This window comes from Tachyglossus aculeatus, chromosome Y4 (genome assembly GCF_015852505.1).
Source record: "Tachyglossus aculeatus isolate mTacAcu1 chromosome Y4, mTacAcu1.pri, whole genome shotgun sequence".
NCBI lineage: Eukaryota > Metazoa > Chordata > Mammalia > Monotremata > Tachyglossidae > Tachyglossus > Tachyglossus aculeatus.
Window position 1 is genome coordinate 7,294,741 of NC_052096.1, and position 22,199 is coordinate 7,316,939.

The window sequence follows — 22,199 nt, forward strand, 5'->3', positions numbered from 1 at the left end:
CCCGTCACGTGGTGGAGGGGCAGAGGGCACCATCGGACATCGCCCTCCCCTCCCAACGCCCGCCTCTCGGACGTCACTTCCGGCGGGGTGCCCGCCATCTTGGTTGCGGGCAGGCGCCCTTCCCGCCCGCCCAAACGCGGACCCAGCCTCCACGTAGGGGGCCCCTCCCCGCCCCCCGACCCCCGTCACGCGGTGGAGGGGGCAGAGGGCACCCTCGGACGCCTCCCTCCCCTCCCTTCCGGCCCAACGCCCGCCTCTGGACGTCACTTCCGGCGGGGTGCCCGCCATCTTGGTTGCGGGCAGGAGCCCTTCCGGCCGCTGCCCGCCTGCCCAAACGCGGACCCAGGCTCTATGTAGGGGGGCCCAGCCCAGCCCCGCCCCGCCCCCCGTCACGTGGTGGGAGGGCAGGGGGCATCGTCGGACCCACCGACCGACGGAGGGAGGGAGGGAGGGAGGCCGGGGGAGAGGGGGGCACAGCTGGGGAGGGAGGGAGGGAGGGAGGGAGAGAGGGGGTCTGTCTGTGTGTCTGTCTTTTAGGGGGTCCCCGGGCAGGACCCCCCTGATCCGGCCTTTTCCCCAGGCTGGGCCCCGCCCGCCGGACCCCCCAGCTCCTCGCCCGCCTGCTGCCCCCATCCCCAAGCCGGGCGGCCCTGCCTAGGTAACAATCAGGAGAAGAAGAAGAACCACACCGACGGCCGTTCTGGGCGCTGGGGAGGTTACAAGGTCACAACAGTCATCATCAATCGTATTGATTGAGCGCTTACTATGTGCAGAGCACTGGACTAAGCGCTTGGGAAGTCCAAGTTGGCACCATCTAGAGACAGTCCCTACCCAACAGCGGGCTCACAGTCTAATAATGAGAGCATGGAGTAAGCGCTTACTATGTGCGAAGCACCGTCTTCTAGACCGTGAGCCCGCTGTTGGGTAGGGACAGTCTCTATGTGTTGCCATCTTGGCCTTCCCAAGCGCTCAGTCCAGTGCTCTGCACACAGGAAGCGCTCAAGGAATACGATTGATTGATTGGGGAGGTTACAAGGTGATCGGGTGGTCCCACGGGGGGGGGGCTCACAGTCTTCATCCCCATTTTACAGATGAGGGAACTGAGGCCCATGGAAGTGAAGTGACTCGCCCGGTCACCCAGCTGACAAAGGGGGGAGCCGGGATTTGAACCCACGGCCTCCGACTCCGAAGCCTGGGCTCTTTCCACTGAGCCACGCTGCTTCTCCGGGGGCTCGGGGAAAGAGCACGGGCTTGGGAGTCGGAGGTCGTGGGTTCAAGTCCCGGCTTCGCCAATTAGCCGTGTGACCTTGGGCGAGTCACTTCCCTTCTCCGGGCCCCAGTGACCTCATCTGCAAAATGGGGATGAAGACTGGGGGCCCCCCGTGGGACAACCTGATCACCTTGTATCCTCCCCAGCGCTTAAGAACAGTGCTTTGCCCATAGTAAGCGCTTAACGAGTGCCATCATTATTATTATTCATCCCCATTTTCCAGATGAGCGAACTGAGGTTGGGAGAACTTGCACTTCCCAAGCGCTTAGTCCAGTGCTCTGCACACAGCAAGCGCTCGATAAATACGGTTGAATGAATGGAAGTGAAGTGACTCGCGCAAAGTCACACGGGTGGCAGTTGGCGGAAATCATCGTCATCATCAATCGTGTCTATCGAGCGCTTACTGTGCGCAGAGCACCGGACTAAGCGCTTGGGAAGTACAAGTTGGCATGACCTTGGACTCCAAAGCCCGGGCCCTTCGCCACTGAGCCAAGATGGGGTGCGGGGGCCGTTGGGGGAGGCCCCCTGGGCTACGGGCAGCGGGGACCCGTCCCGGGGTAGAGACTCGGTGGGACGGGGGCGACCCCGAGCCCGTCTCCCCCCCGCCCGCCCTCGACTTTCCCGCCTCCAGGTCGCCGGCCATGTCGTCGCCGCGGCCGCCGCCGGGCCCCGGGCCTCCGCTGGTGGCCGTGTGCCAGGTCACCTCGACGCCGGACAAGGAGCAGAGCTTCGCGGGCTGCGCCGGGCTGGTGCGGGAGGCGGCGGCGGGCGGCGCCGTGCTGGCCTGCCTGCCCGAGGCCTTCGACTTCATCGCCCGCGACCCCGCCGAGACGCTGCGGCTGGCCGAGCCGCTGGCCGGGGACCTCGTGGGCCGCTACAGCCGGCTGGCCAGGTAGCGCGGGGCGGGGGGCGGGCCTCCGCGGGGAGGGGGGCCGCCCCCCGCCGCGGTGCCCACCTCCCAGGGGGGGCCGTCTCCCCCCGTCCCCCCAGGGAGTGCGGCGTCTGGCTGTCCCTGGGCGGATTCCACGAGCGCGGACCGGACTGGGAGACCACCCCGCGGATCTACAACTGCCACGTGCTGCTGGACAGCCACGGTGACGCCCCGGCCCCCCGCTTCCCGAAACCCCAGCCGCCCCCCGTCCCCCGCCTCGCCCCCCACCCCGTGCCAACCCCCACCTCCCCTCGCCAGGCAGCGTGGTGGCCACGTACAGGAAGACTCACCTGTGCGACGTGGAGCTGCCGGGGCAGGGGCCCATGCGGGAGAGCGGCCACACGCTGCCCGGCCCGGCGCTGGCCGCCCCCGTCAGCACGCCCGTGGGCAAGGTGAGGGCGTCCGGGGGGCCGGCGGGCGGGATGGCGGCCCGCCCCCCGGGCCCCCTCCTCACCGCCGTCCCCGGCCCTCCCGCCCGCCCAGCTGGGCCTAGCCATCTGCTACGACCTGCGCTTCCCGGAGCTCTCCTTGGCGCTGGCGCAGGCGGGAGCCGAGATCCTCACCTTCCCCTCGGCCTTCGGCTGCATCACGGGCCCGGCCCACTGGGAGGTGAGCCCCCCTCGCCCTCGCCCCCCGTCCCGGTCCCCTCGGCGGTCCGGGCTCACGGCGCGTCCCCCCCGCCCCGCCGCCCCGTGCAGGTCCTGCTCCGGGCCCGGGCCATCGAGACGCAGTGCTACGTGGTGGCGGCGGCCCAGTGCGGGCGGCACCACGGCCGGCGCAGCAGCTACGGCCACAGCCTGGTGGTGGACCCCTGGGGGACCGTGGTGGCCCGGGGGCCCGAGGGGCCCGGCCTCCTCCTGGCGCCCGTCGACCTGGACCACCTGCGCCACGTCCGCCGCCAGATCCCCGTCTTCCGGCACCGCCGGCCCGACCTCTACGGCCACCCGGGCCGGGCCCTGGGCGGCCGCCTGGCCGGCGACCCGGCCCTCTGATCCGCCCCCGCCGGAGCCAGTCGGGACCCGGATGCAGTCGCTCTTTATTTCGAGAAAAACCGAAGCTACACGGGGCTCGGGGGTGGAGGGGCGCGGGCGGAGTTGTTGGGGGGACGGGGCGCCCCGCTGTGAAAAATACAGAGTCCGGAGTGGCGGCGGCGGCGGCTGGGTGTCTCCTCCTTCCGGGGCCGGGGAGAGGCCGGGACCGCCGGACCGGCCGGGGGAGGGCTCGGACTGCCCGCCCCGGCCCCCTTTCCTTCTCTCCTTCCTGAACTCCCCCCCCTACGTGGAGGGATTAAGCGGCCACCTCAGCACCCCGGTCCAGGGTCCGCTGGCCCCCCGGGAACCGTCGTCGGCAGCCCCCGCCGGCCCCTTCCCCGCGACCGGTCCCCATCCGGCCGCCGTCCCGGGAGAGACGGACCGGAGGCGCTCCCCGGGGCGGGAGGGGCCGTCGGCTTCCTCCCCTTTTCACCGAAAAAAAAACCCAAAAAACCGGAACGAAAAACGGAAATCCGAGCGGGGGCCGCGGCAGCCCCCCGCCGGCACAGTGTGCGGGCGCCGGGCCGGCGGGTCAGGGCAGCGCCTGCAGCATCAAGTTCCTCAGCAGTTTCTGGCGGCCCAGCTCGTAGTCCTCCTCGTCCACGTTGACCAGCAGCTTGATGGCCTCGTGGCCCACGGCCTGCTTCAGCGAGTCCGTGATGAAGACCCCCTTGAGGGCCTCCAGCAGCGAGCCGTTGATGTAGTCGCGCCAGAAGGCGTCGAGGTAGGTGAGCTCTGAGAACTTGATGTCGCAGATGATGGAGCCGAGGTCCCGCGACTTGAGGATGGTGTTGGCCTGGTTGAAGCGCTCGAACTGGCGCTCCAGGGGCTCCTGCTTGTTGGAGAAGACGTTGCCCTGCAGCGCCGACTCGTGCTGGCAGTACTCGGCCCGCACCCGCAGCCTGATGTCTGCGGAGACAGGGAGGGGGCCCGGGGGATTCGAACTCGGCCCGCGCGGCGGGGAAGGGGATCGGACGTCGGCCCGCGGCCGAGCCGGTGGGGAAGGGTCGTGGGATCGTCATCATCAATCGCATTTATTGAGCGCTCGCTGTGTGCAGAGCACTGTACTAAGCGCTTGGGAAGGACAAGTTGGCAACGTATAGAGACGGGGATCTCTTCTCGCCCTTGGGATCGTCGTCGTCGTCACCAATCGCATTTATTGAGCGCTCGCTGTGTGCAGAGCACTGTACTAAGCGCTTGGGAAGGACAAGTTGGCAACGTATAGAGACGGGGATCTCTGCTCGCCCTGTGCCCGCAGCCTGAGGTCTCATGGGGACGGGGCGGCCCGGTGGCCACTACTCAGTCACGCCCGCAGCCTGACGTCTAGAAGGTGGGGAAGAGCTACGGGATCTCCGCTCGGCCCGCACCCGTGACCTGACGTCTTGGGGGGAGGAGGAGGGGAGAGAGAGCCGGGGGCCGGGCGTCGGGATTCGGCCACCCCCATCATCATCATCAGCAATCGTATTTATTGAGCGCTTACTGAGAGCACCGGACTAAGCGCTTGGGAAGTCCAAGTTGGCAACATCTAGAGACGGTCCCTACCCACCAGTGGGCTCACAGTCTCAAAGGGGGAGACAGAGAACAGAACCAAACGTACTAACAAAATAAAACAAATAGAATAGATACGGACAAGTAAAATAGAGTAATAAATGTGTACAAATCAATCAATCAATCGTATTTATTGAGCGCTTACTGTGTGCACAGCACTGGACTAAGCGCTTGGGAAGTCCAAGTTGGCAACATCTAGAGACGGTCCCTACCCACCGGCGGGCTCACAGTCTCAAAGGGGGAGACAGAGAACAGAACCAAACATACTAACAAAATAAAACAAATAGAATAGATATGGACAAGTAAAATAGAGTAATAAATATGTACAAATCAATCAATCGTATTTATTGAGCGCTTACTGTGTGCAGAGCACTGGACTAAGCGCTTGGGAAGTCCAAGTTGGCAACATCTAGAGACGGTCCGTACCCACCAGTGGGCTCACGGTCTCAAAGGGGGAGATGGAGAACAGAACCAAACGTACTAACAAAATAAAAGAAATAGAATAGATTTGTACAAGTAAAATAGAGTAATAAATATGTACAAGCATACCCCTTTTGAGCTTGGCATAGAGAAGCAGCGTGGCCCAGTGGAAAGAGCCCGGGCTTGGGAGTCAGAGGTCATGGGTTCGAATCCCAGCTCTGCCACTTGTCAGCTGTGTGACCCTGGGCAAGCCACTTCTCTGGGCCTCAGTTCCCTCGTCTGTAAAATGGGGATTAAAACTGTGAGCCCTACGTGGGACAACCTCATCACCTTGTATCCCCCAGCGCTTAGAACAGTGTTTCCTGTATATATGTTTGTACATATTTTTTTACTCTATTTATTTAATTTATTTGTACATATCTATTCTATTTATTTTATTTTGTTAGTATGTTTGGTTTTGTTCTCTGTCTCCCCCTTTTAGACTGTGAGCCCACTGTTGGGTAGGGACTGTCTCTATCTGTTGCCAATTTGTACTTCCCAAGCGCTTAGTCCAATCAATCAATCAATCAATCAATCGTATTTATTCCTCAATAACAATTCCTCAATAACAACTCATAGTAAGCGCTCAATAAATACGATTGATGATGATGATTTATTGAGTGCTTACTATGTGCAGAGCACTGTACTAAGCGCTTGGGAAGTACAAATTGGCAACACATAGAGACAGTCCCTACCCAACAGTGGGCTCACAGTCTAAAAGGGGGAGACAGAGAACAAAACGAATCATACCAACAAAATAAAATAAATAGGATAGAAATGTACAAGCAAAATAAATAGAGTAATAAATATGTACATCCATATATACAGGTGCTGTGGGGAAGGGAAGGAGGTAAGATGGGGGGGATGGAGAGGGGGACGAGGGGGAGAGGAAGGAAGGGGCTCAGGCTGGGAAGGCCTCCTGGAGGAGTCCAGTGCTCTGCACATAGCGCTCAATAAATACGATTGATGATGATGATGATGATGAATAAATACGATTGATGATGATGACGAGACCCGACGTCTAGAAAGCGGGGAAGAGGCAGGGGATTGCTATTCATCAGTATGATTGATGCTATTCAGCCGCACCCCGTCGTTCAGGGAGGAGGCAGGTGAGAGAGATGGGGACTCTGCCCTCTGCCCCGCCACGCCCGCAGTCCGATTTCTAGGGATGGCGGGCCGCCCTGATGGGGCCGGGCGGGGACTGACCTTGCTGCCGGGGACCTCAGACGGGTCCCTCTAATACAGTCGCTCAAGAGGACGTACTGAGCGCCTCGCGGGGACGGAGCCGCCTCTCCGGCCGGGGGATGGAGGGGAGTTAGGGGTCCCCGCCCCAGCCCTCTCTCTCACCGCACGTCTGCTTCTCCTTGGGGTCGGGGGTCACAGCCTTCCGGCGTCGCCGCTGGCTCCCGAGGGCGGCTCTGGCCCGGGCCGGCCGCTTGGCGCACATCTGGGGGCCCGTGGGGGAGCAGCAGACCACGGGGTAGTGGGGAGGCACTGGCGGGGCGGGGGGGGGGGAGAGGGGGCGGACAGAGACGGAGAGGGGGGACCGTCAGGCCGGGAGGGAGCGGCCCCGTCGCGGGGGTCCGCTCGTGGCCCGGGGGAAAGAGCGCGGGCTTTGAAGTCGGAGATCGTGGGTTCAGATCCCGGCTCTGCCACTCGCCAGCTGCGTGACTTTGGGCAAGTCACGGCTTCTCTGGGCCTCAGTGACCTCATCTGCAAAATGGGGGTGAAGACTGGGCGCCAGAGATCGTGGGTTCAGAGCCCAGCTCTGCCGCGTGACTCTGGGCAAGTCACAGCTTCTCTGGGCCTCAGGGACCTCCTCTGCACAATGGGGGTGAAGACTGGGAGCCAGAGATGGTGGGTTCAGATCCCAGCTCTGCCACTTGCCAGCTGCGTGACCTTGGGCAAGTCACAGCTTCTCTGGGCCTCAGTGGCCTCATCTGCACAATGGGGGTGAAGACTGGGAGCCAGAGATGGTGGGTTCAGATCCCAGCTCTGCCACTTGCCAGCTGCGTGACCTTGGGCAAGTCACAGCTTCTCTGGGCCTCAGTGACCTCATCTGCACAATGGGGGTGAAGACTGGGCGCCAGAGATTGTGGGTTCAGATCCCGGCTCTGCCACTTGCCAGCTGCATGACTTTGGGCAAGTCACAGCTTCTCTGGGCCTCAGTGACCTCATCTGCACAATGGGGATGAAGACTGGGAGCCAGAGATCGTGGGTTCATTTACAGGGGAAGCAGCGTGGCTCAGTGGAAAGAGCCCGGGGTTTGGAGTCAGAGGTCAGGGGTTCAAATCCCGGCTCCGCCAACTGTCAGCTGTGTGACTTTGGGCAAGTCACTTCACTTCTCTGGGCCTCAGTTACCTCATCTGCAAAATGGGGATTAAGACTGTGAGCCCCACATGGGGCAACCTTCTAACCTCCCCAGCGCTTAGAACAGTGCTTTGCACATAGTAAGTGCTTAATAAATGCCATTATTATTATTATTATTCAAATCCCAGCTCTGCCACTCGCCAGCTGCGTGACCCTGGGCAAGTCACAGCTTCTCTGGGCCTCAGTGACCTCCTCTGCACAATGGGGGTGAAGACTGGGAGCCAGAGATCGTGGGTTCAGATCCCAGCTCTGCCACTCGCCAGCTGCGTGACCCTGGGCAAGTCACAGCTTCTCTGCGCCTCAGTGACCTCATCTGCACAATGGGGGTGAAGACTGGGAGCCAGAGATCGTGGGTTCAGATCCCAGCTCTGCCACTTGCCAGCGGCATGACTCTGGCCAAGTCGCAGCTTCTCTGGGCCTCAGTGACCTCATCTGCACAATGGGGGTGAAGACTGGGAGCCAGAGATGGTGGGTTCAGATCCCAGCTCTGCCACTTGCCAGCTGCGTGACCTTGGGCAAGTCACAGCTTCTCTGGGCCTCAGTGACCTCATCTGCAAAATGGGGACGAAGACTGGGAGCCCCACGGGGGACAACCCGATCACCCTGCATCTACCCCAGCGCTTGGCACAGAGTAGGCGCTTAACGAGTACCATCATTATTCAGTGACCTCATCTGCAAAATGAGGACGAAGACTGGGAGCCCCACGGGGGACAACCCCATCACCTCACATCTACCCCAGCGCTTGGCACAGAGCAGGCGCTTAACGAGTACCATCACGATTATTACGATTAAGGGTGGGCTCACCTGATTTGGGGGGCTGGGGGGGCCCGGGCTCCGGGCTGCTCTGGGCCCGGGGGGTGACGTAGCGGATGGACGTCTCCTCTAAGTACTTGTCCACGAGGTCAGGGCACACTGCGGGGAGGAGGAAGGGGGGGGGCGCGATGCGGCACCGGTCCGTCCCGCCCCACCGCCGCCGCGGGCCGCGGACCCCCGGCCCCCCACCGCCCCCCGGTTACCTGCCCGCCGCCTCCTGAGGGTGACGTAGGGCAGCAGGTCGTGGCGCGTGATGATGCGCAGCAGCTGCAGGACCTGGCGGAAGTTGGTCTCGTCGCAGCGGCCCTGGCGCTCCAGCGCCAGCAGGAAGTCCCGGCCGCTGCGGATCAGGCCGCGCTCGTGGTCGTCGATGACGTCGACGAAGAGGAAGGACAGGACGCGCACGTCGCGGTGGGTCAGGTGGGCGCCCACGATGTCGAACATGCGGTGCAGGCTGTACAGCCCGTGCTCCCGCTCGCCCTGCTCCTCCGGCCACGCCTGCCCGGCCCGCCGCTTGCGCCCGGCCGCCGCCGCCGTCGCCATCCCCGCCGGGTCGGGGCCGGAGCCGGGTCAGGCCGGGGGGCTCCCGCGCTCGGTCCCCGTCGGCTCCGGTGGGCTGCGGGGATGGAGGCGTCGGTCCCCCGCCAATCAATCAATCAATCAATCGTATTTATTGAGCGCTTACTATGTGCAGAGCACTGGACTAAGCGCTTGGGAAGTACAAATTGGCAACACGTAGAGACAGTCCCTACCCAACGGTGGGCTCACAGTCTAAAAGGGGGGGACAGAGAACAGAACCAAACATACCAACAAAATAAAATAAATAGGATAGAAATGGACAAGTAAAATAAATAGAGTAATAAATATGTACAACCATATATACATATACACAGGTGCTGTGGGGAAGGGAAGGAGGTAAGATGGGGGGATGGAGAGGGGGACGAGGGGGAGAGGAGGGAAGGGGCTCAGTCTGGGAAGGCCTCCTGGAGGAGGTGAGCGCTCAGCAGGGCCTTGAAGGGAGGAAGAGAGCGAGCTTGGCGGAGGGGCAGAGGGATTGGGGGCACCCTGAGGCCCGGGGGAGGACGTGGGCCGGGGGTCGACGGCGGGACCGACGCCCGGGCCCGCTGCCCCTCGCCAGAGCGGGGGAGAGTGACAGCTCGCCTCACCCCCCGGCCTGCTGTTTGGCCCCCCTGTCCCCCCCGTCCCCCCAGGCTTTGGGGCCGCGGTGTTGGCCTTTGCTGTTGTTTAATGGCATTTGTTTAGTCCAGTGCTCTGCACATAGTAAGCGCTCAATAAACACGACTGATGATGATTTGTTAAGCGCTCACTAGGCGCCGGGCACCGTCCGAAGCGCCGGGATAGATCCGAGTTCATCGGGTGGGACCCAGTCCCTGCCCCACGTGCGGCTCCCGCTCTTCATCCCCCTTTTACAGATGGGGGAACTGAGGCCCAGAGGAGACGAGGCGACCTGCCCAGGGTCACCCGCCGGACAAGGGGTGGAGCCGGGATTAGAACCCAGGCCCTTCTGACTCCCGAGCCCGGACTCGGTCCCCCAGGCCACACTGCTCAACTTCCCAGCGGGGAAGGGAAGCCGAGGCCCCGTGGTCCAGCCTGGTTCCGCTTCCCCCGTCCCGGTTTCCATCATCATCAATCGTATTTATTGAGCGCTTCCTGTGTGCAGAGCACTGTACTAAGCGCTTGGGAAGTACAGATTGGCAACATATAGAGACAGTCCCTACCCAACAGTGGGCTCATGTGGGCAGGCCCCTCCAATAAAGCAGTGTGGCTCAGTGGAAAGAGCCCGGGCTTGGGAGTCAGAGGTCATGGGTTCTAATCCCTGCCCCGACGCTTGTCAGCTGGGTGACTTCCCTTCTCTGTGCCTCAGTGACCTCATCTGTAAAGTGGGAATTCATGATGGCATTTATTAAGCGCTTACTACGTGCAAAGCACTGTTCTAGGCACTGGGGAGGTTACATTCATTCATTCATTCATTCAATCGTACTTATTGAGCGCTTACTGTGTGCAGAGCACTGGACTGAGCGCTTGGGAAGTACAAGTTGGCAACACATAGAGACGGTCCCTACCCAACAGCGGGCTCACAGCCTAGAGGGGGGAAGGAAGGAATGAATGAATGAAGGAAGGAATGGACGGATGAATGAATGAACAAGGTGATCAGGTTGTCCCACGGGGGGCTCACAGGCTTAATCCCCATTTTCCAGATGAGGTCACTGAGGCCCAGAGAAGTGAAGTGGCTTGCCCAAAGTCACCCAGCTGACAATTGGCGGAGCCGGGATTTGAACCCCTGACCTCTGACTCCAAAGCCCGGGCTCTTTCCATTGAGCCACGCTGCTTCCCTGATTAAGATTGGGAGCCCCATGTGGGACAACCTAATCATCTTGCATCCCCCCAGCGCTTTGCACATAGGAAGTGCTTAACAAATGTCATTATTATTATTATTATTATTATTAAGCGGGCAGCGACTAGGCCCAGGATCCCCAGGCCGGCGGCGTGGCAGGGCCAGCACGATTTTTTGGCCTGTGAGCCCACTGTTGGGTAGGGACCGTCTCTATATGTTGCCAGCTTGTACTTCCCAAGCGCTTAGTCCAGTGCTCTGCACACAGTAAGCGCTCAATAAATACGATTGATTGATTGATTAATTCCTTCCAGCCCAGAGCCCCCTCCTCACCGTCCCCAGCGGGGTCCACCTGCCCCAGCCTCAGTCCCGCCTCCGAGAAGGAGGGCGGGGGAGGGCGGGCGGGCAGTGTCATCATCCTAATAATGATAGCGTTTACTAAGCGCTTACTATGTGCAAAGCACTGTTCTAAGCACTGGGGAGGTGACAAGGTGATCAGGTTGGCCCACGGAGGGCTCACAGCCTTAACCCCCCGGGCCTGGAATGCCCTCCCTCTGCCCATCCGCCAAGCTTGCTCTCTCCCTACTGAGAGCTCACCTCCTCCAGGAGGCCTTCCCAGACTGAGCCTTGTACTTCCCAAGCGCTTAGTCCAGAGCTCTGCACACAGTAAGCGCTCAATAAATACGATTGACTGACTGAGCCCCTTCCTTCCTCTTCCCCTTGTCCCCCTCTCCATCCCCCCATCTTACCTCCTTCCCTTCCCCACAGCACCTGTATAGATGGATATATGCTTATACATATTTATTACTCTATTTATTTATTTGACTTGTCCATATCTATTCTATTTATTTTATTTTGTTAGTGTGTTTGGTTTTGTTCTCTGTCTCCCCCTCTTAGACTGTGAGCCCACTGTTGGGTAGGGACCGTCTCTATATGTTGCCAACTTGGACTTCCCAAGCGCTTAGTCCAGAGCTCTGCACACAGTAAGCGCTCAATAAATACGATTGACTGACTGAGCCCCTTCCTTCCTCTTCCCCTCGTCCCCCTCTCCATCCCCCCCATCTTACCTCCTTCCCGTCCCCACAGCACCTGTATATATGGATATATGCTTGTACGTATTTATTACTCTATTTATTTATTTTACTTGTCCATATCTATTCTATTTATTTTATTTTGTTAGTATGTTTGGTTTTGTTCTCCGTCTCCCCCTTTTAGACTGTGAGCCCACTGTTGGGTAGGGACTGTCTCTAGATGTTGCCAACTTGGACTTCCCAAGCGCTTAGTCCAGTGCTCTGCACACAGTAAGCGCTCAATAAATACGATCGATCGACTGATTGATTGATTGAGAATCTGTCTCCCCCTTTTAGACTGTGAGCCCACTGTTGGGTAGGGACTGTCTCTATATGTTGCCGACTTGGACTTCCCAAGCGCGTAGTCCAGTGCTCTGCACACAGTAAGCGCTCAGTAAATATGATCGATCGATTGAGAATCTGTCTCCCCCTCTTAGACTGTGAGCCCACTGTTGGGTAGGGACCGTCTCTAGATGTTGCCAACTTGGACTTCCCAAGCGCTTAGTCCAGTGCTCTGCGCACTGTAAGCGCTCAATAAATACGATCGATCGATTGATTGATTGAGAATCTGTCTCCCCCTCTTAGACTGTGAGCCCACTGTTGGGTAGGGACCGTCTCTAGATGTTGCCAACTTGGACTTCCCAAGCGCTTAGTCCAGTGCTCTGCACACAGTAAGCGCTCAGTAAATACGATTGATTGATTGATTGATTGAGGGCCATCCTCTCGCCTCGGGGTCCCTGAGGCCGAAACCGTCCGCGGTGACCGGGCCCTCCCCTCACCCACGGGCCGTCTCCCACCTAACCCCCTTACTGGGGATAAGCCCACTGCAGGCAGCGGGAGGGTTTGGGAGGGGTCTCGCTGGGGCTGAGCCCGTTCTCCGTCCCCGCCGCCACACGCCCCCCGCCACCTTGGCCCCTCGGCTGGGCGCCGTACCCACCTTTGCCAGCTGCTTGGCTTTCCGCGGCCCCTCCTGGTGCCCACGTTTGAACCGGAAAAACAAAGAATGGAGTCGTCGGTCCTCCGGGTTCCCGCCCTCCCACCCCCCCCCAAAGGGGTCACCGACCCACCCAATGGTCAGACGCCTTGTAGTCTACACAGACGACACACAACGTGACCCCGACACACGCACACTCAATCGGTCGTACTTACTGAGCGCTTACCGTGCGCAGAGCGCTGTACTGAGCGCTTGGGGAGTACAAGGTGGCAACATCATCATCATCGATCGGATTTATTGAGCGCTTACTATGGGCAGAGCACTGGACTAAGTGCTTGGGAAGTCCAAATTGGCAACATCTAGAGGCGGTCCCTACCCAACAGTGGGCTCACAGTCTAGAAGGGGGAGACGGACAACAGAACCAAACATACTAACAAAATAAAATAAATAGAATAGATATGTACAAGTAAAATAAATAAATAAATAGGGTAATAAATATGTACAAACATATATACATATATACAGGTGCTGTGGGGAAGGTTCTTTTAGACTGTGAGCCCACTGTTGGGTAGGGACCGTCTCTATATGTTGCCAATTTGTACTTCCCAAGCGCTTAGTACAGTGCTCTGCACCTAGTAAGCGCTCAATAAATACGATTGACGATGATGATGATGACTGTCTCTATATGTTGCCAATTTGTACTTCCCAAGCACTTAGTACAGTGCTCTGCACATAGTAAACGCTCAATAAATACGATTGACGATGATGATGATGACTGTCTCTATATGTTGCCAACTTGTACTTCCCAAGCGCTTAGTACAGTGCTCTGCACACAGTAAGCAACATAATATGTGGGCAATGATAATAATAATAATAATAATAATGTTGGTATTTGTTAAGCGCTTACTATGTGCAAAGCCCTGTTCTAAGCGCTGGGGAGGTTCACAAGGTGATCAGGTTGTCCCACGGGGGGCTCACAAGTTTAATCCCCATTTTCCAGATGAGGGAACTGAGGCCCAGAGAAGTGAAGTGGCTCGCCCAAAGTCACCCAGCTGACAGCTGGTGGAGCCGGGATTTGAACCCATGACCTCGGACTCCAAAGCCCGGGCCCTTTCCACTGAGCCACAGCAGCTTCTCATATAGAGATGGTCCCTACCCAACAGTGGGCTCACAGTCTAGAAGGGGGACACACACACTCGGGACCCTCACAGCCTCAGAGCCCCTTCCCTAAGAGCTAAGCCCCTCTCACTTGAAGCGCTCCCCCCGCCTCCTAGAGGCTTCTGGGTAAGCGCTTAGTCCAGTGCTCTGCACACAGTAAGCGCTCAATAAATACGATTGATGATGATAATGGCCTGGAATGCCCTCCCTCTGCCCATCCGCCAAGCTAGCTCTCTTCCTCCCTTCAAGGCCCTGCTGAGAGCTCACCTCCTCCAGGAGGCCTTCCCAGACTGAGCCCCTTCCTTCCTCTCCCCCTCATCCCCCTCTACATCCCCCCATCTTACCTCCTTCCCTTCCCCACAGCACCTGGATATATGTATATATGGTTGTACATATTTACTACTCTATTTATTTATTTATTTATTTATTTGACTTGTCCATATCTATCCTATTGATTTTATTTTGTTAGTATGTTTGGTTTTGTTCTCTGTCTCCCCCTTTCAGACTGTGAGCCCACTGTTGGGTAGGGACTGTCTCTAGATGTTGCCAATTTGTACTTCCCAAGCGCTTAGTACAGTGCTCTGCACATAGTAAGCGCTCAATAAATACGATTGATGATGATGATGATAATGGACCCATCTCCCAACAGGCCCCGGATCCGGGGGCCGAATCCCTGACAGCTGGCGGGGAAAGAGAACCCACAGCCGGCTTCTCCCCAGCGGCAGCAGCCCCCTCCTCAATTCCCTCATCATCGTCATCATCATCAATCGTATTTATTGAGCGCTTACTGTGTGCAGAGCACTGGACTAAGCGCTTGGGAAGTACAAGTACAATTCCCTCCTTCCCCCCACCTGGCACAACTGGGACAACCTGATCACCTTGTCTCCCCCCCAGAGCTTAGAACAGTGCTTGGCACATAGTAAGCGCTTAACAAACACCATCATTATTATTATTATTATTATTATTATTCCACGGGCCTCAGTGATCTCAACTGTAAAATGGGGATGAAGACTGTGAGCCCCCCGGGGGACAACCTGATCACCTTGTAACTTCCCCAGCGCTTAGAACAGTGCTTGGCACATAGTAAGCGCTTAACAAACACCATCATTGTTATTATTATTATTCTCTGGGCCTCAGTGATCTCAACTGTAAAATGGGGATGAAGACTGTGAGCCTCACGGGGGACAACCTGATTACCTTGTAACCTCCCCAGCGCTTAGAACAGTGTTTTGCACATAGTAAGTGCTTAATAAATGCTATCATTTATTATTATTATATTGTCTCTCCCACAGGAGCAGGAAAAGCCTACAGGAGGCCTGGGGTCAGGGGGGGAAACTTCCTAGCCCCCTCCCCCAAACAGCTGCTGAGCTCTACCCCCACACCCCTGGCTCAGTGGAAAGAGCCCGGGCTTTGGAGTCAGAGGTCATGGGTTCAAATCCCGGCTCCGCCAACTGTCAGCTGTGTGACTTTGGGCAAGTCACTTCACTTCTCTGGGCCTCAGTGACCTCATCTGGAAAATGGGGATTAAGGCTGTGAGCCCCACGTGGGACAACCTGATCACCTTGTAACCTCCCCAGCGCTTAGAACGGTGCTTTGCACACAGTAAGCGCTTAATAAATGCCATCATTATTACTAGAGAAGCAGCGTGGCTCAGTGGAAAGAACCCGGGCTTTGGAGTCGGAGGTCACGGGTTCAAATCCCTGCTCCGCCAATTGTCAACCGGGTGACTTTGGGCGAGTCACTTCTCTGGGCCTCAGTTACCTCACCTGTCAAATGGGGATTAAGACTGTGAGCCCCCAGTGGGACCACCTGATCACCTTGTAACCTCCCCAGCGCTTAGAATGGTGCTTTGCACATAGTAAGCGCTTAACAGATACCATCAATATTATTACTGGGCAAGTCACTTCACTTCTCTGGGCCTCAGTTCCCTCCTCTGTCAAATGGGGATGAAGACTGGGAGCCCCAGGGGGGACCACCTGATCACCTTGTAACCTCCCCAGCGCTTAGAACGGTGCTTGGCACACAGCAAGCGCTTAATAAATGCCATTACTATTATTATTGGACAAGTCACTTCACTTCTCTGGGCCTCAGTTCCCTCATCTGTCAAATGGGGGTGAAGATTGTGAGCCCTCTGTGGGCCCACCTGATCACCTTGTAACCTCCCCAGTGCTTAGAACAGTGCTGGGCACTTAGTAAGTGCTTAGCAAATGCCATTATCATTATTATTATTATTCTCTGGGCCTCAGTTCCCTCATCTGTCAAATGGGGATGAAGACTGAAGATCAGGCAGAAACTCTTCACCCTGGGCTTCAAGGCTGTCCATCCCCTCGCCCCCTCCTACCTCCCCTCCCTTCTCTCCTTCTCCTGCCCAGCCCGCACCCTCCGCTCCTCCACCGCTGATCTCCTCACCGTACCTCGCTCTCACCTGTCCCGCCATCGACCCCCGGCCCACGTCATCCCCTGGGCCTGGAATGCCCCTAATCCCTCTGCCCATCCGCCGCGCTCGCTCTCTTCCTCCCTTCAAGGCCCTGCTGAGAGCTCACCTCCTCCAGGAGGCCTTCCCAGACTGAGCCCCTTCCTTCCTCTCCCCCTCATCCCCCTCATCTTACCTCCTTCCCTTCCCCACAGCACCTGTATATATGTATATATGTTTGTACAGATTTTTTACTCTATTTATTTATTTATTTTATTTGTACGTATCTATTCCATTTATTTTATTTTGTTAGTATGCTTGGTTTTGTTCTCTGTCTCCCCCTTTTAGACTGTGAGCCCACTGTCGGGTAGGGACTGTCTCTATTTGTTGCCAATTTGTACTTCCCAAGCGCTTAGTACAGTGCTCTGCACATAGTAAGCGCTCAATAAATACGATTGATGATGATGATGATGATGACTGTGGACCCCCTGTGGGACCACCTGATCACCTTGTAACCTCCCCAGTGCTTAGGACAGTGCTTGGCATTTAGTAAGCGCTTAACAAATGCCATTATTATTAATCTCTGGGCCTCAGTTCCCTCATCTGTGAAACGGGGGTGAAGACTGTGAGCCCCCCCGTGGGACCACCTCATCACCTTGTAACCTCCCCAGCGCTTAGGACGGTGCTTGGCACTTAGTAAGCGCTTAACAAATGCCATTATCATTATTATTATTATTCTCTGGGCCTCAGTTCCCTCATCTGTCAAACGGAGATGAAGATTGTGAGCCCCCCTGTGGGACCACCTCATCACCTTGTAACCTCCCCAGCGCTTAGAATGGTGCTTTGCTCATAGTAAGTGCTTAACAAATGCCATTATTATTAATATTATTAATAATCTCTGGGCCTCAGTTCCCTCATCTGCCCTCCCTTCTGTCCTTCTCCAGCCCAGCCCGCACCCTCCGCTCCTCTGCCACCGCTAACCTTCTCCCCGGGCCTCGTTCTCGCCCGTCCCGCCATCGACCCCCGGCCCACGTCCTCCCCCGGGCCTGGAATGCCCCCAATCCCTCTGCCCACCCGCCAAGCTCGCTCTCTTCCTCCCTTCAAGGCCCTATTGAGAGCTCACCTCCTCCAGGAGGCCTTCCCAGACTGAGCCCCTTCCTTCCTCTCCCCCTCATCCCCTTCTCCATCCCCCGCATCTTACCTCCTTCCCTTCCCCACAGCACCTGTATATATGTATATATGTTTGCACATATTTATTACTCTATTTTACTTGTACATATCTATTCTATTTATTTTATTTTAATACATTTGGTTTTGTTCTCTGTCTCCCCCTTCTAGACTGTGAGCCCACTGTTGGGTAGGGACCATGTCTCTATGTTCCCAACTTGTACTTCCCAAGCGCTTAGTACGGTGCTCTGTATACAGTAAGCGCTCAATAAATACAATTGATTGATTGATCTGTCAAATGGGGATGGAGACTGTGAGCCCCCTGTGGGACCACCTGATCATCCTGTAACCTCCCCAGCGCTTAGAACGGTGCTTGGCACTTAGTAAGCGCTTAACAAATGCCATTATTATTATTATTATTATTCTCTGGGCCTCAGTTCCCTCATCTGTGAAATGGGGATGAAGACTGTGAGCCGCCTGTGGGACCACCTCATCACCTTGTAACCACCCCAGCGCTTAGAACGGTGCTTTGCACATAGTAAGCGCTTAATATCGGCCATCATTATTATTATTCTCCGGGCCTCAGTTCCCTCGTCTGTCAAATGTAAATGTCAAATGTAACCTCCCCAGCGCTTAGGACGGTGATTGGCACTTAATAAGCACTTAACAAATGCCATTACCATTGTTATTACTATTCTCTGGGCCTCAGTTCCCTCATCTGTCAAATGGGGATGAAGACTGTGAGCCCCCTGTGGGACCGCCTCATCACCTTGTAACGTCCCCAGCGCTTAGCACTTAGTAAGCGCTTAACAAATGCCATTATTATTATCAATCTCTGGGCCTCAGTTCCCTCGTCTGTCAAATGGAGATGAAGACTGTGAGCCGCCTATGGGACCGCCTCATCACCTTGTAACCTCCCCAGCGCATAGAACGGTGCTTTGCACAGAGTAAGCGCTTAATATCTGCCATCATTATTATTATTCTCCGGGCCTCAGTTCCCTCATCTGTGAAATGGGGATGAAGACTGTGAGCCCCCCCGGGGGGCCACCTCATCACCTTGTAACCTCCCCAGCGCTTAGGACGGTGCTTGACACTTAGTAAGCGCTTAACAAATACCATTATCATTATTATCACTATTCTCTGGGCCTCAGTTCCCTCATCTGTCAAATGGGGATGAAGACTGTGAGCCCCCCCGGGGGTCCACCTCATCACCTTGTAACCTCCCCAGCGCTTAGGACGGTGCTTGGCACTTAACAAATGCCATTATTATTATTAATCTCTAGGCCTCAGTTCCCTCATCTATCAAATGGGGATGAAGACAGTGAGCACCCCGGGGGACCACCTCATCACCTTGTAACCTCCCCAGCGCTTAGGACGGTGCTTTGCACATAGTAAGCGCTTAATACATGCCACCATGATTATTATTATTATTCTCTGGGCCTCAGTTCCCTCATCTGTCAAATGGGGATGAAGACTGTGAGCCCCCTGTGGGACCGCCTCATCACCTTGCAACCTCCCCAGCGCTTAGGACGGTGCTTGGCACGTAGTAAGCGCTTAACAAATGCCATTATCATTATTATTACTAGTCTCTGGGCCTCAGTTCCCTCATCTGTCAAATGGGGATGAAGACTGTGAGCCCCCCCGGGGGTCCACCTCATCACCTTGTAACCTCCCCAGCGCTTAACAAATGCCATTATCATTATTATTACTATTCTCTGGGCCTCAGTTCCCTCATCGGTCAAATGGGGATGAAGACTGTGAGCCCCCCTGGGGGACCACCTGATCACCTTGTAACCTCCCCAGCGCTTAGAACGGTGCTTTGCACGTAGTAAGCGCTTAATACATGCCACCATGATTATTATTATTATTCTCTGGGCCTCAGTTCCCTCATCTGTCAAATGGGGATGAAGACTGTGAGCCCCCCATCACCTTGTAACCCCTTCAGCGCTTAGAACGGTGCTTGGCACTTGATAAGCGCTTAACAAATGCCATTATCATTATTATTATTATTAATCTGAGGGCCTCAGTTCCCTCATCTGTCAAATGGGGATGAAGACTGTGAGCCGCCTGTGGGACCACCTCATCACCTTGTAACCTCCCCAGCGCTTAGGACGGTGCTTTGCACAGAGTAAGCGCTTAATATCTGCCATCATTATTATTATTCTCCGGGCCTCAGTTCCCTCGTCTGTCAAATGTAAATGTCAAATGGAACCTCCCCAGCGCTTAGAACGGTGCTTTATACAGAGTAAGCGCTTAATATATGCCACCATGATTATTATTATTATTCTCTGGGCCTCAGTTCCCTCATCTATCAAATGGGGATGAAGACTGTGAGCCCCCCCGGGGGACCACCTCATCACCTTGTAACCTCCCCAGCGCTTAGAACGGTGCTTGGCACTTGGTAAGCGCTTAACAAATGCCATTATTATTATTATTATTATTAATCTGAGCGCCTCAGTTCCCTCATCTGTCAAATGGGGATGAAGACTGTGAGCCGACTGTGGGACCGCCTCATCACCTTGTAACCTCCCCAGCGCTTAGGACGGTGCTTGGCACTTAGTAAGCGCTTAACAAATGCCATTATTATTATTATTATTATTGTTAATCTGTGGGCCTCAGTTCCCTCATCTGTCAAAGGAGGATGAGGACTGTGAGCCCCCCTGGGGGACCACCTCATCACCTTGTAACCTCCCCAGCGCTTAGCACTTAGTAAGCGCTTAACAAATGCCATTATTATTATTAATCTGAGGGCCTCAGTTCCCTCATCTGTCAAATGGGGATGAAGACTGTGAGCCCCCCCGGGGGGCCACCTCATCACCTTGTAACCTCCCCAGCGCTTAGGACGGTGCTTTGCACATAGTAAGCGCTTAATACATGCCACCATGATTATTATTATTATTCTCTGGGCCTCAGTTCCCTCATCTGTCAAATGGGGATGAAGACTGTGAGCCCCCTGTGGGACCGCCTCATCACCTTGCAACCTCCCCAGCGCTTAGGACGGTGCTTGGCACTTAGTAAGCGCTTAACAAATGCCATTATCATTATTATTATTAATCTGTGGGCCTCAGTTCCCTCATCTGTCAAATGGGGATGAAGACTGTGAGGCCCCCCCCCCCAACCTCGGTGACCTTTCACCTCTGCCCCCCCACACACACACCCCACACACAACCTCGGTGACCTTTCACCTCTGCCCCCCCACACACACACCACACACACACACCCGCCACACACACGGGGTGTCCCCTCCCCTCCCCTCTCCTCACTCTGTGCTCAGGCTCGCCGCCGCCATGTTGGGTCCATCAAGTCGGCGTCCCGGCCCCGTGGGGCGGAGCAGCATCCGGCCGGGCCCCTCTTCCGGTCCCTTCCGGTCCCGTCCGGTCCGATCCGGTCCGGTCCGGTCCGGCCCCGCCTCACCGACGGGGCAGGGCAGGGGAGCGGAGCGGAGGGCGGACGGCAGCTGTGGGCGACGGGGGAGGGAGGGAGGGAGGGAGGGAAGACGGGGCGGCCGCATCCGGGTCCCGCGGCCGCGCAGGCGCGCGTCCGCCCGGGCTTCAGCGCCGTTGGGGAGGCCGGGCCCGGGCGGCCATCTTGGGGAAGGGCAGCCTGGCGGCGGCGCGCGGGCCGGGGGCGGCGGCCTCACGGCCGGCGGGGAGCCTCGGGCCCGGACGCCATGTTGGGTGGGGGCAGCCTGGCAGCCGGGCGCGCGCATGCGCCGGAAGCCATTTTGAGGCGGGAAAGGCGGGCCCGGGCGGACGCGTCGACGCCTGAAGGGGGGGGGGGGGCGGAACAACAACGGTCCGCCGGCCATCTTGGCTGAGGGCGGAACCTGCTCGACGCCCCTCGCCACCCACCCCTTTTTTTACTTTTGTTTCTTCACTTTTCCGTGGTAGTGATGAATTGACTTTTTTATGGCATTTATTAAGCTCTTACTGTGCCAAGCACTGTACTAAGCGCTGGGGAGGTTATCAGGTGATCCAGGTTGTCCCACGTGGGGGCTCCCAGTCTTCCTCCCCATTTTCCAGGTGAGGGAACTGAGGCCCAGAGAAGTGAAGTGACTTTTTTTACGGCATTTATTAAGCGCTTATTATGTTCAAATCACTGTACTAAGCGCTGGGGAGGTTACGAGGTGATCGGGTGGTCCCACTTGGGGCTCACAGTCTTCATCCCCATTTTCCAGATGAGGGAACTGAGGCCCAGAGACGTGAAGTGACTTTTTTATGCCATTTATTAAGCGCTTATTATGTTCAAATCACTGTACTAAGCGCTGGGGAGGTTATGAGGTGATCAGGTGGTCCCACTTGGGGCTCGCAGTCTTCATCCCCATTTTCCAGATGAGGGAACTGAGGCCCAGAGACGTGAAGTGACTTTTTTTACCGCATTTATTAAGCGCTTATTATGTTCAAATCACTGTACTAAGCGCTGGGGAGGTTACGAAGTGATCAGGTGGTCCCACTTGGGGCTCACAGTCTTCATCCCCATTTTCCAGATGAGGGAACTGAGGCCCAGAGAAGTGAAGTGACTTTTTTGATGGCATTTATTAAGCGCTTAATATGTTCAAAGCACTGTACTAAGCACAGGGGAGGTTATGAGGTGATCAGGTGGTCCCACTTGGGGCTCGCAGTCTTCATCCCCATTTTCCAGATGAGGGAACTGAGGCCCAGAGAAGTGAAGTGACTTATTTT

The 22,199-nt window shown here is 56.6% G+C and overlaps 2 protein-coding genes across 3 annotated transcripts; one reads left to right on the forward strand and one right to left on the reverse strand.

Moving 5' to 3' along the window:
• Window positions 1–284: 284 nt before the first annotated feature.
• NIT1 (nitrilase 1) lies at window positions 285–3,297 on the forward strand. Of its 2 annotated transcripts, XM_038768721.1 has the most exons (7): window positions 285–353; window positions 581–658; window positions 1,902–2,162; window positions 2,261–2,364; window positions 2,460–2,593; window positions 2,685–2,810; window positions 2,900–3,297. In XM_038768721.1, coding segments are annotated over exons 1-7 (999 nt in total). In that variant the 5' UTR covers window positions 285–351; the 3' UTR covers window positions 3,194–3,297. The 2 variants fall into 2 exon arrangements, with proteins under 2 accessions (XP_038624649.1, XP_038624648.1); XM_038768720.1 differs by lacking the exons at window positions 285–353; window positions 581–658 and having other exon boundaries at window positions 1,597–2,162.
• Window positions 3,226–20,951, reverse strand: DEDD (death effector domain containing). Its single transcript, XM_038768722.1, has 6 exons — window positions 20,781–20,951; window positions 12,783–12,815; window positions 8,626–9,038; window positions 8,414–8,521; window positions 6,587–6,733; window positions 3,226–4,141 (listed from the first exon to the last, which is right to left on the reverse strand). The coding sequence occupies exons 3-6, from the start codon at window positions 8,963–8,965 to the stop codon at window positions 3,765–3,767; spliced, it is 972 nt and encodes a 323-aa protein (XP_038624650.1). The 5' UTR covers window positions 8,966–9,038; window positions 12,783–12,815; window positions 20,781–20,951; the 3' UTR covers window positions 3,226–3,764.
• Window positions 20,952–22,199: the final 1,248 nt, after the last annotated feature.